Consider the following 14,473-nt stretch of genomic DNA (forward strand, 5'->3'; position numbering starts at 1 on the left):
TGGGAGTTGGTAATGGACAGGAAAGCCTGGTGTGCTGCAGTTTACGGGGTCACAAAGAGTTGGACACAACTGAGTGACTGAACTGATCTGAATTGAGGAGTTCATTAAAGGGGACAGGTTCCTTTAAACTTTTTGGATTCAGATATATTTGCGATGCCACTGTTGCCATATGAGTGAAACATCAGAGTATTTTTTTTATTTATTTATTTTTTGGCTGTACCATGTGGCATGTGGGATCTTAGTTACCCTATCAGAGAGCGTTAATCACTGGACTGCCAGGGAACTCCATTTTAAATTAAAAAAAATTTTTTTCAGAGTATTTTCTTTGCATAGGGAGACAATGTTAAGTATATATGCCTAAGTAAAATTTAATTCTTTTGAGATAGAGAGATTTCCACCATATCAACACCCTTGCTGAAAAAGTTGTTTCATGGCTAGTATTTTTATATTCCAAGTTTCAAGCTTAAAAAAAAGAGATACTTTTAATATTCTCAAATGTAAAAACAAGTGATGTTCATACATTTCTTTAGGGACATAGGTTCATTGCCTATGTCTATGTATGTCTAAGCAAACATTGTGCACTTGCTTCTGGCAGAATTCATTTAATTTAAGCAATGATAAAGAACTTTAAAATTAAGATGTATTAAGTATAGAAAAATGTGTTCAAGTATTTCAGAGATATGTTGAGACAACACATAGTTTATCATCGATTCAAACCCACTAGCTTATCCTCAGAAAACACAAACAACATATCTACCTTTAATCTACCTTTGGTACAAGAATATATTTCCATGATTTGGGTTCATAAACACTCAGTGAAGAAGGACATGTTTAACTTCGAGATGCAGAGTCCTCAAAATAAAGTACATAGTAGTATCTTCTGCTGTGGCATTTTCATTTAATGGCAACCCTTTTTTCCCCCTAATTGTATTTTAAAGTACCTACAAAGTAAGAAAATTTGGTGTTTTAGTAGCAAAAAATGCCAAATATGCATTATTTTTAAATTTACTTTTTTTAAAGTACAATTAGGTAGACCAAAGTTCAATAATATTGAAACATTTTAGCTTTAAATGGCAGCTCTTGCTTTTAGTTTAATAATAGTTAAAGATCCGAAAATAGTAGTGTCTTGTTCAAAAGTGCCTTATTTATCCCTCTTAAATCTGAGTTAGTTGTTTTCTTCATGATTAAACCTTTCTCTGTCAGTAATTTGGCTTGAGTTTCCATCTAGAGAATCTGACCAGTAATTAAACATTTTTAAAAAGGATTATAGAGCTTTTAAAAAATGCAATATTGATGATAAAAATAAAGCAAAAAAAATAGCAAAACTGGAAAAGAATCAGAGTCTGGTTTAATTTTACCCCAAAATTCTATCATATATTTTCACTTAATTACACTGCACGAAATGAGTTAATGCTCCATTGTAGTTGAAATAATTCCATGGGGTTGCTGATAAGTTTTAAGTAAAACTTTTATTTAGAATTATTCACAATTGGTGGATATCTTATAGATTGAAACTATTAATTCAGAAATACAAAACAATCAATTCTCATTTATAGAAGTGATTTATTTATATAATTTAGAATTAAAATCTTCCTTACATTTAGGGCTAGGATTTGGAACACATATAACTTTGATGGGAAGTCTGTTCTTATTTTTAAAAAATCTATTTTGATTTTTATTAAATTCATTTTTATCAAAATGTAAATACTATAATCCCATTGAATTTTAAAGTCTCATTCTAAACTAAAATATAAAAGTCTTACTGAACTTTGTTCAACTATATCAAAACAATAAACATAATTACTTATAGATGTTTAAGCAACTATTAAAAGTCTAACAAAACAAAGATGCTGGCTTGAACTTATTCAGTGTTTGGCAACAAAGAAAAATACATAGCTATAACACTTTTTAAAAACAATTATGTTTTTAGTATATCTATATTCATTCACAGATATATAAAGTTAAGAAAAGTAGAGTTTATGTATAATATGATTGCTTTGGCCATTAAAAACATTTCCAAAGAGGGAAATTTGATATTTTAAACAATTAAATTTCGTACATAAACAATAAAAGTTTCTTACTTTAATCTTCTGATTTTAATTTTCTATTACTTAAGTTGGTTCTATAGCATTTGTATGTACAATTTCCTATTATTATTGAGTGAATTTGTCACTTAACTATCTGACTATTTTTCTATTTTGTAACTACAAGTATAAGAAAATATTTTAAAGCTTGAAGCTACATTTTTAAAATCTTCAACATTTCCTGTTTTTCCTATTTAAAAGTTTTCTGTGCAAATTTTACTTTTGTGTTATTTAATATTGAATTGAAAAATCAAAGAATTTCAAAGCAGTTTTCACATGTACTATTATGTGACATCATGTTACATACAAACACATTGACAATAATATGTCCACTTGTAAAATTTACTGTGACAGAACAGATAATCTTAATGAACTAGAATCCCAATAATACATATATTTTGTATTCATTAAAGGAATCACAACTGCCTCATGACTTTGCATAGCAAGTCATAATAACACCTTTCTATATGTCACTTGAGCACAATGGTCATCATTTGTATACCACACACACACACAGACACACACACCCTTATGGCAAAAACCTTCCCTCTGAGTTGACACACTGAGTTTGTACACTTGCACACTCCCCGAGACTTAATCTTGCTGCTGATGAATATCCTCATGCCTAAGGATTTTATAGATAACCCAGTAGAAAATATTAAAAATCAAAAAGGCTAATGGGAAGCAGGCTCGGGAGATGGTGTCAATCTTCTTGGCCCGGTCGATAAAGACCTTCCTCATCTCATCTGGGCTCTTCGGCATTACTTGGACAGGATGGTTGGGGCCCTTTGGGGTCACACCTTCTTTGGTTTGCAGACACGGCCCCATTCCATAAGCTGTGAAGCTGAACCGGCTTTCCCTTATCTCATCATCCTGTCATAAGAAAAATAGAAGCACTGAAGTCATAGAATAAGGCAAGGCATGTATAACAAGTGCTTCAGAACCATTACTGAGGCTTTATAATGATAAATGGTAACATTATTATAATGAAAAGATAAAGTATATCAAGGTGAGTTGACTTTTGCTCCTATTCAAGTTTTAATGATTTATCCTGCTGTATCACATAGATGAGTCTATTCAATAAAACTCTCAAGTGTTATATTTTAATGGAAAAACTAAATATTCTGATATTCTCTACATATTGCCAGACCACCTAAATAAACTGGGCAAGAAAAAATTCTATGTGGCTAATAAGTTATCCAACATCTGTTGGGTCATTGAAAAAGCAAGAGAGTTCCAGAAAAACATCTACTTCTGCTTTATTGACTATGCCAAAGTCTTTGACTGTGTGGATCACAACAAACTGGAAAATTCTGAAAGAGATGGGAATACCAGACCACCTGGCCTGCCTCCTAAGAAATCTGTATGCAGGTCAAGAAGCAACAGTTAGAATTGGAAATGGAACAACAGACTGGTTCCAAATCGGGAAAGCAGTATGTCAAGCTACATAGTGTCACCCTGTTTATTTAACTTATATGCAGAGTACATCATGAGAAATGTTGGACTGGATGAAGCTGGAAAGCTGGAATCAAGATTACCAGGAGAAATATCAATAACCTCAGATATGCAAATAACAACACCCTTTTGGCAGAAAGTGAAGAACTAAAGAGCCTCTTGATGAAAGTGAAAGAGGAGAGTGAAAAAGCTGTCTTAGGGTGATGGTGGCCTCATAGAATGAGTTTTGAAGTTTACCTTCCTCTGCAATTTTCTGGAAGAGTTTGAGTAGGATAGGTGTTAGCTCTTCTCTAAATTTTTGGTAAAATTCAGCTGTGAAGCTGGTCCTGGGCTTTTGTTTGCTGGAAGATTTCTGATTACAGTTTCAATTTCCATGCTTTTGATGGGTCTGTTAAGATTTTCTATTTCTTCCTGGTTCAGTTTTGGAAAGTTGTACTTTTCTAAGAATTTGTCCATTTCTTCCAAGTTGTCCATTTTATTGGCATATAGTTACTGATAATAGTCCCTTATGATCCTTTGTATTTCTGTGTTGTCTTTTGTGATCTCTCCATTTTCATTTCTAATTTTGTTGATTTGATTGTTCTCCCTTTGTTTCTTGGTGAGTCTGGCTAATGGTTTGTCAATTTTATTTATCTTCTCAAAGAACCAGCTTTTGGCTTTGTTGATTTTTGCTATGGTCTCTTTTGTTTCTTTTGCATTTATTTCTGCCCTAATTTTTAAGATTTCTTTCCTTCTACTAACCCTGGTGTTCTTCATTTCTTCCTTTTCTAGTTGCTTTAGGTGTAGCTGCTGCTGCTACTAAGTTGCTCCAGTCGTGTCCGACTCTGTGCGACCCCAGAGATGGCAGCCCACCAGGCTCCCCCGTCCCTGGGATTCTCCAGGCAAGAACAATGGAGTGGGTTGCCATTTCCTTCTCCAATGCATGAAAGTGAAAAGTGAAAGTCAAGTCGCTCAGTCATGTCCGACTCTTAGCAACCCCATGACTGCAGCCTACCAGGCTCCTCCATCCATGGGATTTTCCAGGCAAGAGTACTGGAGTGGGGTGCCTTTAGGCTATTTATTTGACTTTTTTTCTTGTTTCTAGAGGTAAGCCTGTATTGCTATGAACCTTCCCCTTAGCACAGCTTTTACAGTGTCCCATAGGTTTTGGGTTGTTGTGTTTTCATTTTCATTCGTTTCTATGCATATTTTGATTTCTTTTTTTGATTTCTTCTGTGATTTGTTGGTTGTTCAGCAGTGTGTTGTTCAGCCTCCATCTGTTGGAACTTTTAATAGTTTTTTCCTGTAATTGACATCTAATCTTACTGCATTGTGGTCAGAAAAGATGCTTGGAATGATTTCAATTTTTTTTCAATTTACCAAGGCTAGATTTATGGCCTAGGATGTGATCTATCCTGGAGAAGGTTCCGTGTGTGCTTGACAAAAAGGTGAAATTCATTGTTTGGGGGTGAAATGTCCCATAGCTATCAATTAGGTCTAACTGGTCTATTGTATCACCCTAATACCAAAACCTGACAAAATGCCACACACACAAAAAAAATAAAACTACAGGCCAATATCACTGATGAACATAGATGCAAAAATCCTTAACAAAATTCTAGCAAACAGAATCCAACAACATATTAAAAAGATCATAAATCATGACCAAGTGGGCTTTATCCCAGGGATGTAAGAATTCTTCAATATCTACAAATCAATCAATGTAATACACCACATTAACAAATTGAAGAATAAAAACCTTATGATTATCTCAATAGATGCAGAGAAAGTCTTTGACAAAACTCAACATCCATTTATGATAAAAACTCTCCAGAAAGCAGGAATAGAAGGAACATACCTGAACATAATAAAAGCTATATATGACAAACCCACAGCAAACATTATCCTCAATGGTGAAAAATTGAAAGCATTTCCCCTAAAGTCAGGAACAAGACAAAGGTGCCCACTCTCACCACTACTATTCAACATAGTTCTGGAAGTTTTGGCCACAGCAATCAGAGGAGAAAAAGAAATAAAAGGAATCCAGATTGGAAAAGAAGAAGTAAAACTCTCACTGTGAAGTTTTGGCCACAGCAATCATAGCAGAAAAAGAAATAAAAAGGAATCCAAATTGGAAAAGAAAAAGTAAAACTCTCACTGTTTACAGATGACATGATCCTCTACATAGAAAACCCTAAAGACTCCACCAGAAAATTACTAGAGCTACTCAGTGAATATAGTAAAGTTTCAGGATATAAAATCAACACACAGAAATCCCTTGCATTCCTATACACTAACAATGAGAAAACAGAAAGAGAAATTAAGGAAAAAATTCCATTTACCATTGCAACGAAAAGAATAGTTAGGAATATATCTACCTAAAGAAACAAAAGACCTATATATAGAAAACCATAAAACACTGGTGAAATAAATCAAAGAGGACACAAATAGATGGAGAAATATACCGTGTTCATGGATTGGAAGAATTAATATAGTGAATATGAGTATACTACCCAAAGCAATCTATAGATTCAATTCAATCCCTATCAAGCTACCAACAATATTTTTCATAGAACTAGAACAAATAATTTCACAATTTGAATCAAAATACAAAAAACCTTGAATAGCCAAAGCAATCTTGAGAAAGAAGAATGGAACTGGAGGAATCAACCTGCCCGACTTCAGGCTCTACTACAAAGCCACAGTCATCAAGACAATATGGTACTGACACAAAGACAGAAATATAGATCAAGGGAAAAAAATAGAAAACCCAGAGATAAATCCATGCACCTATGGACACCTTATCTTTGACAAAGGAGGTAAAAACAGACAAAGGAGGTAAAAATATACAATGGAGAAAAGACAATCTCTTTAACAAGTGGTGCTGGGAAAAGTGGTCAACCACTTGTAAAAAAAAAAATGAAACTAGAACACTCTCTAACACCATACACAAAAATAAACTCAAAATGGATTAAAGATCAAAAAGTAAGGCCAGAAACTATAAAACTCCTAGAGAAAAACATAGGCAAAACGCTATCCGACATAAATCACAGCAGGATCCTCTATGACCCACCTCCCAGAATATTGGAAATGAAAGCAAAAATAAACAAATGGGGCCTAATTAAAATTAAAAGCTTCTGCACAACAAAGGAAACTATAAGTAAGGTGAAAACACAGCCTTCAGAATGGGAGAAAATAATAGCATATGAAGCAACTGACAAAGAACTAATCTCAAAAATACACAAGCAACTCCTGCAGCTCAATTCCAGGAAAATAAACTACCCAATCAAAAAGTGGGCCAAAGAACTATACAGGCATTTCCCCACAGAAGACTACAGATGGCTAACAAACACATGAAAAGATGCTCAACATCACTCATTATTAGGGAAATGCAAATCAAAACCACAGTGAGGTACCATTTCATGCCAGTCAGAATGGCTGCTATCCAAAAGTCTACAAGCAATAAATGCTGGAGATGCTGTGGAGAAAAAGGAACCCTCTTACACTGTTGGTGGGAATGCAAACTAGTACAGCCACCATGGAGAACAGTGTGGAGATTCCTTAAAAAAAAAAAAACAAACTGGAAATAGAACTGCCATATGACCCAGCAATCCCACTGCTGGGCATACACACCAAGGAAACCAGAATTGAAAGAGACACATGTACCCCAATCTTCATCACAGCACTGTTTATAATAGCCAGGACACAGAAGCAACCTAGATGTCTATCAGCAGACAAATGGATAAGAAAGCTGTGGTACATATACACAATGGAGTATTACACAACCATTAAAAAGAATACATTTGAATCAGTTCTAATGAGGTGGATGAAACTGGAGTCTATTATACAAGTGAAGTAAGCCAGAAAGAAAAATACCCATACAGTATACTAACGCATATATATGGAATTTAGAAAGATGGTAACGATAACCCTGAATGTGAGACAGCAAAAGAGACACAGATGTAAACAGTCATATGGACTCTGTGGGAGAGGGCGAGGGAGGGATGATTTGGGAGAATGGCATTGAAACATGTATATTATCATACGTGAAATGAATCGCCAGTCCAGTTTCAATGCATGAGACAGGGTGCTTGGGGCTGATGCACTGGGATGACCCAGAGGGATGGTATGGGGAGGGATGTGGGAGGGGGGGTTCAAGAAGGGAAACACATGTACACCCATGGCGGATTCATGTCAATGTATGGCAAAACTAATACAATATTGTAAAGTAATTAGCCTCCAGTTAAAATAAATAAATTTTTTGAAAAACCTAGCTTAATACTCAACATTCATAAAACTAATATCATGGCATACAATCCCATCACTTCATGGCAAATAGATGGGGAAACAATGGAAACAGTGTCAGACTCTGTTTGTGGAGCGCTCCAAAATCACTGCGGATGGTGACTGCAGCCAATAAATTAAAAGACGCTTGCTCCTTGGAGGAAAAGTTATGACCAACCTAGACAGCATATTAAAAAGCAGAGACATTACTTTGCCATCAAAGGTCCATCTAGTCAAAGCTATGGCTTTTCCAGTAGTCATGGATGAATGTGAGAGTTGGACTATAAAGAAAGCTGAGCACCAAAGAATTGATGTTTTTGAACTGTGGTGTTGGAGAAGACTTGAGAGTCCCTTGGACTGCAAGGAGATCCAAGCTGTCCATCCTAAAGGAAATCAGTCCTGAATATTCATTGGAAGGACTGATGCTGAAGCTGAAACTCCAATACTTTGGCCACCTGACATGAAGAATGGACTCATTTGAAAAGACCCTGATGCTGGGAAAGATGGAAGGCGGGAGGAGAAGGGGACGACAGAGGATGCGATGGTTGGATGGCATCACCAATTCAATGAACATGAATTTGAGTACACTCCGGGAATTGTTGATTGACAGAGAAGCCTGGCATGCTGCAGTCCATGGGATCACAAAGAGTTGGAGATGACTGAACAACTGACCTGAACAAAAGATGTATAAGTAATTGACTTTTGAGTAAATAAGTCTGAAATGAACGCTGATGACCCTAAGTACACGTAACTGTTGTAATCTTACAAAAAAACTGGAAACTGATTTTCTAGTAGTCTTTATAAAGGATGTTCATTTATACTGCCAATAGTTTTCACTTATGTGGAATTGTTAAGGGCAAATAACTGTTTTCTTTGATTTTCCTTTTTCTTTATGGAGAAATAACTGACACAGAACTGTATAAATTTAAGGTGTACTGTGTGATGGTTTGACTTAGATATATTGTGAAATGATTACCACAGTAGGTTTAGTGAACATCTATTATCTCATATAGACTAAAAGAGAGAAAAAAATTCTTTGTGCTGAGAACTCTCAGGGTCTATTCTGTTAAAAACTTTCCTATATGTCATATGTGCTATATCTTACAGCAGCGTTAACTACAGTTGTGTTGTACATTATGTCCCTAAGGCTTATATATTTAAAACTGGAAGTCTGTACCTTCTAACCCTCTTCCTCCACTGACCATCTGTTCTAGAGAACTGAGTATTTTCAAACCTTCAGAGAGCTCCCCACATAGACTCTTATCTCAAAACAGAGAAAATCCTCTTCAGATTTAACATATGTCATGAACAACTATATGTTCCTCATCTGTGTCTTTCCAGTGAACTGTGAGTAAGGGGTCAATGCCAGCCTGGCTGTTGAGGACTGCAGAGAAACACTAGTTCTTCCAGCATCATTTCCTTGGAAACAACAATGGCCTTAAGGTAACAGGAATGAGAAGTCTGTGCCCTGTGCTTTGGCTCCTGCCCTGGGGGAGCTGAGTGGTGGCCCAAAGAGTGTGGGGCCAAAAACGCTCTTGAGTGGCTGCCCCTGCCCCCGCTCCCGAGATGGAAATGCTGTGTCTGGCGTGTTGCCTGCCTTGTCTGCTCCTAGAGGACTGAGTAAACACAATATCAGGTTAAAGTCTAATGTGTCTGGAGGGTCTGACTGACAGTTTGAACCCCAAACCTCAGCGGTAATGACAGAAGGTGACTTGGCTTTCAGATCCTTTCAGCCTCAATGTGGCTCAAGTTTCTGGGAGGGAGTTCTGATGAGAACTTGACCCTGATCCTCCCTGAGTTTGAGACAGGAAACCCTGCAGGGAAAATACTGGGGATAAATCGTACTGTTGGGAGACGGATGACACAGCTGTATGCCCCGTTGAATTGGCAGGAGGGTGATCACTGAGAGAAAACCAATGGGAAACTAGGTTATAAAACAGGGGAAAGTGGCTCAAGATACAATTGATAATTGATCATCTCTGTGCAGCTTGGCTTCCCAGGTGGCTCTAGTGGTAAACAACCTGACTTCAATGCAGGAGACATAAGAGATGCGGGTTCCATCCCTGGGTCAGGAAGATTCCCTGGAGGAGGGTATGGCAATCCACTCTAGTATTCTTGCCTGGGAAATCCCATGGATAGAGAAGCCTGGCAGGCTACCGTCCACGGGAGTCTCAAAGTTCATTGCAGCACTGTTTATAATAGCCAGGACATGGAAGCAACCTAGATGTCCATCAGCAGATGAATGGATAAGAAAGCTGTGGTACATATACACAATGGAGTATTACTCAGCCATTAAAAAGTATACATTTGAATCAGTTCTAATGAGGTGGATGAAACTGGAGCCTATTATACAGATTGAAGTAAGCCAGAAAGAAAAACACCAATACAGTATACTAATGCATATATATAGAATTTAGAAAGATGGTAATGATAATCCTGTATGTGAGATAGCAAAAGAGACACAGATGTATAGAACAGTCTTCTGGACTCTGTGGGAGAGGGAGAGGGAGAGGGTGGGATGATTTGGAAGAATGGCATTGAAACGTGTATAATATCATATATGAAACGAATCCCCAGTCTAGGTCCGATGCATGATACTGGATGCTTGAGGCTAGTGCACTGGGATGACCCAGAGGGATGGTACAGGGAGGGAGGAGGGAGGGGGGTTCAGGATGGGGAACATGTGTATACCTGTGGTGGATTCATGTTGATGTATGGTAAAACCAATACAATATTGTAAAGTAGTTAACCTTCAATTAAAATAAATATTTAAAAAAGCATCAGACATGACTTAGTGACTAAACAAAAATTAATAATAATAATAGAAGGAAAATAAATTAGATTTCTCAAGCCTTATCCTCTGACCTACACTCTGGTAAACATGGTGATTCAGGGACTCCCCTAAGCCTGGGTTCCCAGGTGGCTCTCCTTTGGGCAAAGAAGGAAGGTATGTATGATTTGCGGAGAGGTTTACCCTAGCAGTTGACATGCTGGGTTCCACTGATGGAAAAAAAAAAAAAAATCTGGGCTATTCAGAAGAAAGAGCTTGGCCAGAGGAGAATCTATCTATCAGCTCTGATGAGGTGACTTTTAAAACGCAGACTGAGAAGAACGAAAATTGACAGGATTACTATGAAAGTTTTCCTGGCAGGTTGTCACCAGTCGGGAGGAAGGACATGGTTTCAAGTTCCTGCAGCTGCTTCCCTTAAGGAACCCTGTTCAATCTGCTGTTTTCATCTCAGAAGTTAATCCAGTGATGCCAACGGGAATGCAAACAAAAGGGGCTGACAGGGTGGCTGAGCTGACTCCATCTGCAAAGACAGAAAGAAGTCCGAAGGCCAAGTTCTCCTTGCCCAGTTCTGGGTGGGGTCCCAGGCTGTGCCATGGTTAACACAGATAGCCGTGGGTGGTAAACACAGCTCTTTGGGACTGTGGAAGCCAACGTGCCATGTGCAGTCAGACTGCGGAAAAATGAGAAGATGACATTAAGAATATTAATAAGCTGGTGGGGCACAGTGAGCTGGGTTCATAGGCATCACGGTCATAGTAGAATGACCATGATGACATGCAGATAGGAAAATAAGGGACTAAGATATATCCACTGGGCTTCCCTTGTAGCTCATGGACAGAGGAGCCTCGAAGCCCACAGTCAATGGGGTCGCAGGAGCCAGACACGACTTAGCAACTAAACCACCACCTAGACATATCCCCGATAGCTCAGTGGGTAAAGAATCCATCTGCAATGCAGGAGACCCTGGTTTGATTCCTGGGTTGGGAAGCTCCTCTGGAGAAAGGGAAAGGCTATCCACTCTAGTATTCTGGCCTGGAGAATTCCAAGGACTGTATAGTCCATGGGGTTGCAAATAGTCGGACATGACTGAGCAACTTTCACTTTCCCTTTCAAGACACATCCAGTAGGTCACATCAGCCAAAGACTAAATGTATTAATATAATTGGAAAGGATGTGACCACGGATGAAGGACCTGGCCATTTTCTGTCTTGAGCCTAATCTTGGGCTATTGTTCCTTGTGCCTGCTGCGTGCAGTCATATCCAACTCTTTGATGGCTGAACACTTGAGTTCACTAAGGAAATCCCCCCAACAGCCTCTACCAGGATGGACATGGCAAAAACTGTTTAGGAGTTTCATTATAGGAATTCCAGGGTAGAATTAATTAGGTGAGAGTCCCCATCTAGTTGCTGGCTCAGAAGGGAACTATGTGCCAAGGCGGATGTCTTAGATTGGCCTTTGACATAGTCCTGGTGGTGTCCAAACCATGAGGCAATGGATATAACATGTCCCTCTGTTGCCTGCTGAAGCCATTGATGTGGTCGGAACTTATTCAGACTATTAACAAGATTAAAAAATAATTGCTCGGGATTGCTTTTGGATTGAATCTCCCGAGGACAAGCGCTAACACAAAGCTGACAGATGGAATGCCACTAGGGTCTTTGCCCAGGGCTCTTGGAGGAGTCAACTGACTATAGAGAAAATAGGGTTTCCCTGGTGGTTCAGAAGGTAAAGAATCTGCCTGCAGTGTGGGAGATCTGGGCTCAATCGCTGGATTGGGAAGATTCCCTGAAGAAGGGAATGGCTACCCACTCCAGTATTCTTGCCAGAAGAACTCCATGGACAGAGGAGTCTCACAGGCTACAGTCCATGGAGTCACAAAGAGTTGGACACAATTGAGTGACTTTGAGACAGAGAGTCCATATTGGGCTTTACTTACACTATAACAAAAGCCACAGTTGAAAATACTCTTTATGGCTTGAAACAGGTACTTTCATATCAGTCTGGGCCCCTGGAATAGATCTCTTTGGATAAAGGAGCACATTTACAAATGATCAGTGTATAAAATGGCCCAAGGGCACAACATAGTAAGAGTATATCAAATTCCATCAGCTCACAGAGCAGTGGTTGAAACAGAAATTAAAACCTTACTACTAGGGACTTCCCTGGTAGTCCAATGGATAAGACTCAGATCATAAACAATAGAAGCTATATTGAAACAAATTCAGTAAAGATTTTAAAAATGGCCCACACACAAAAATAAAAATCTAAAAAAAAAGAAAGAAAGAAACACCATTATCACTAAACACAAGATGGTCAGGACATGAACGGTTGCCTGGTTGGGTCACTGGATGAGTACGCAGACCACACAGTGATAGTAAGAAGCAAATGCCTTTAGAAAGGTTTCTGGTTTCTGGTAGTGGACATGTATGTGTTTGGCAATGGGGGATCGGGGGATAGGAAAGCTAATACTTAACTCTGTCCCACCTCACAGGTTTCCCTTTTCTATCCTTTTGTATCACCTGATACCGTGGTTTTGGGTCCACAACTGTATTTTCCAGTTGAACGGCTCATTTCTACTCACCATACTATATGTATTTATTTAGACTAGAAAACCATTCATGCTCTCTGTGGAAGAGGGATCTAAACGTCCTATATGCTTGAGTAGCTGAAAGGCCTCCCACTTAGATGAAGACACTTTGTCTGCTGTCTCTCTTGCTTCTTATCCTATTGAAAAGCTGAGCAAATGCCATATGAGATCAAAGCTTATTTCTGTCTTGAAAGTACAAATGCCTCCTCAAACCTGTAATCAGAGCTATGGAGCTGCACTGACAAAGCTACTTGACTTTGGATATCAATTTTAATAGAAAGATGACACCTTTGAAAAACTGAAACTTCAACATCATCATGCAGCTTTGGCCTGGCATGAAAGCTGGCCACAATTTGTAAAATGACCATATTTTATGTGCATGCAATAATGACAGTCCAGGCCAGGACAAGATTTCTCACACTGAGGTCCATGCAACAGCTGTCTCAGAATCATCTGGAGTACACATATTTGCACTCATTAACATTTAGGTTGTCTCTGTCATCTGCATTTCCAAATTCTCCAGGTGATCATAATGCTCAAATATGTAGAAACAAAAATTCCCAAAAGACACAATGCAGCTATCCTAGTTAGCTGGAATTCATGGTAATGAAATATTTTTTGAATTCCTCTAACACTTTCTAATTTAAATTTAAAGTGGTAGTTTATGAAAAACATACTCTGTAATGACATTTGATGCTTTTGAACTCCAGTGTTGGAGAAGACTCTTAAGAGTCCCTTAGACTGCAAGGAGATCCAACCAGTCCGTCCTAAAGGAAACCAGTCCTGGGTGTTCATTGGAAGGACTGATGCTAAGGCTGAAACTCCAATACTTTGGCTACCTCATGCGAAGAGTTGACTCATTGGAAAAGACCTTGATGCTGGGAGGGATTGGGGGCAGGAGGAGAAGGGGACGACAGAGGATGAGATGGCTGGATGGCATCACTGACTCGATGGACCTGAGTCTGAGTGAACTCTAGGAGTTGGTGATGGACAGGAAGGCCTGGCATGCAGCGATTCATGGGGTCACAAAGAGTTGGACACGACTGAGCAACTGAACTGAACTGAATGACATTTGGGCTAGTACTGAGGTATTATTTTATTTTTTAACAATTCTTGTTTTTAATTAAGGCTGTGTCTAGGAGAGGCTGTATGTGAAACTATTTATGTGAACTATATCTTTATTCATTTTTAAATTTATGATGGATCAAAGAATTTTTTAAGAATAGAATTTTGACAGTTACATTTTATAATGTGATTTGGTACTATATTGTTTTCAAAAGCATCTGGGATAT

The 14,473-nt window shown here is 38.3% G+C and overlaps 1 protein-coding gene across 2 annotated transcripts in view; it reads right to left on the reverse strand.

Moving 5' to 3' along the window:
- Positions 1–2,273: 2,273 nt before the first annotated feature.
- The window catches only part of GLRA3 (glycine receptor alpha 3), a 186,631-nt gene continuing 174,431 nt past the window's right edge, over positions 2,274–14,473 (reverse strand). For both annotated transcript variants that reach the window (XM_040232270.1, XM_040232354.1), the window contains one exon: positions 2,274–2,957. In XM_040232270.1, coding sequence (XP_040088204.1) covers positions 2,679–2,957 — 279 coding nt within the window. In that variant the 3' untranslated portion in view covers positions 2,274–2,678. The remainder of the gene's footprint in view (positions 2,958–14,473) is intronic.

The sequence above is a fragment of the Oryx dammah genome, unplaced genomic scaffold (genome assembly GCF_014754425.2).
Source record: "Oryx dammah isolate SB20612 unplaced genomic scaffold, SCBI_Odam_1.1 HiC_scaffold_1, whole genome shotgun sequence".
Classification (NCBI taxonomy): Eukaryota; Metazoa; Chordata; class Mammalia; order Artiodactyla; family Bovidae; genus Oryx; species Oryx dammah.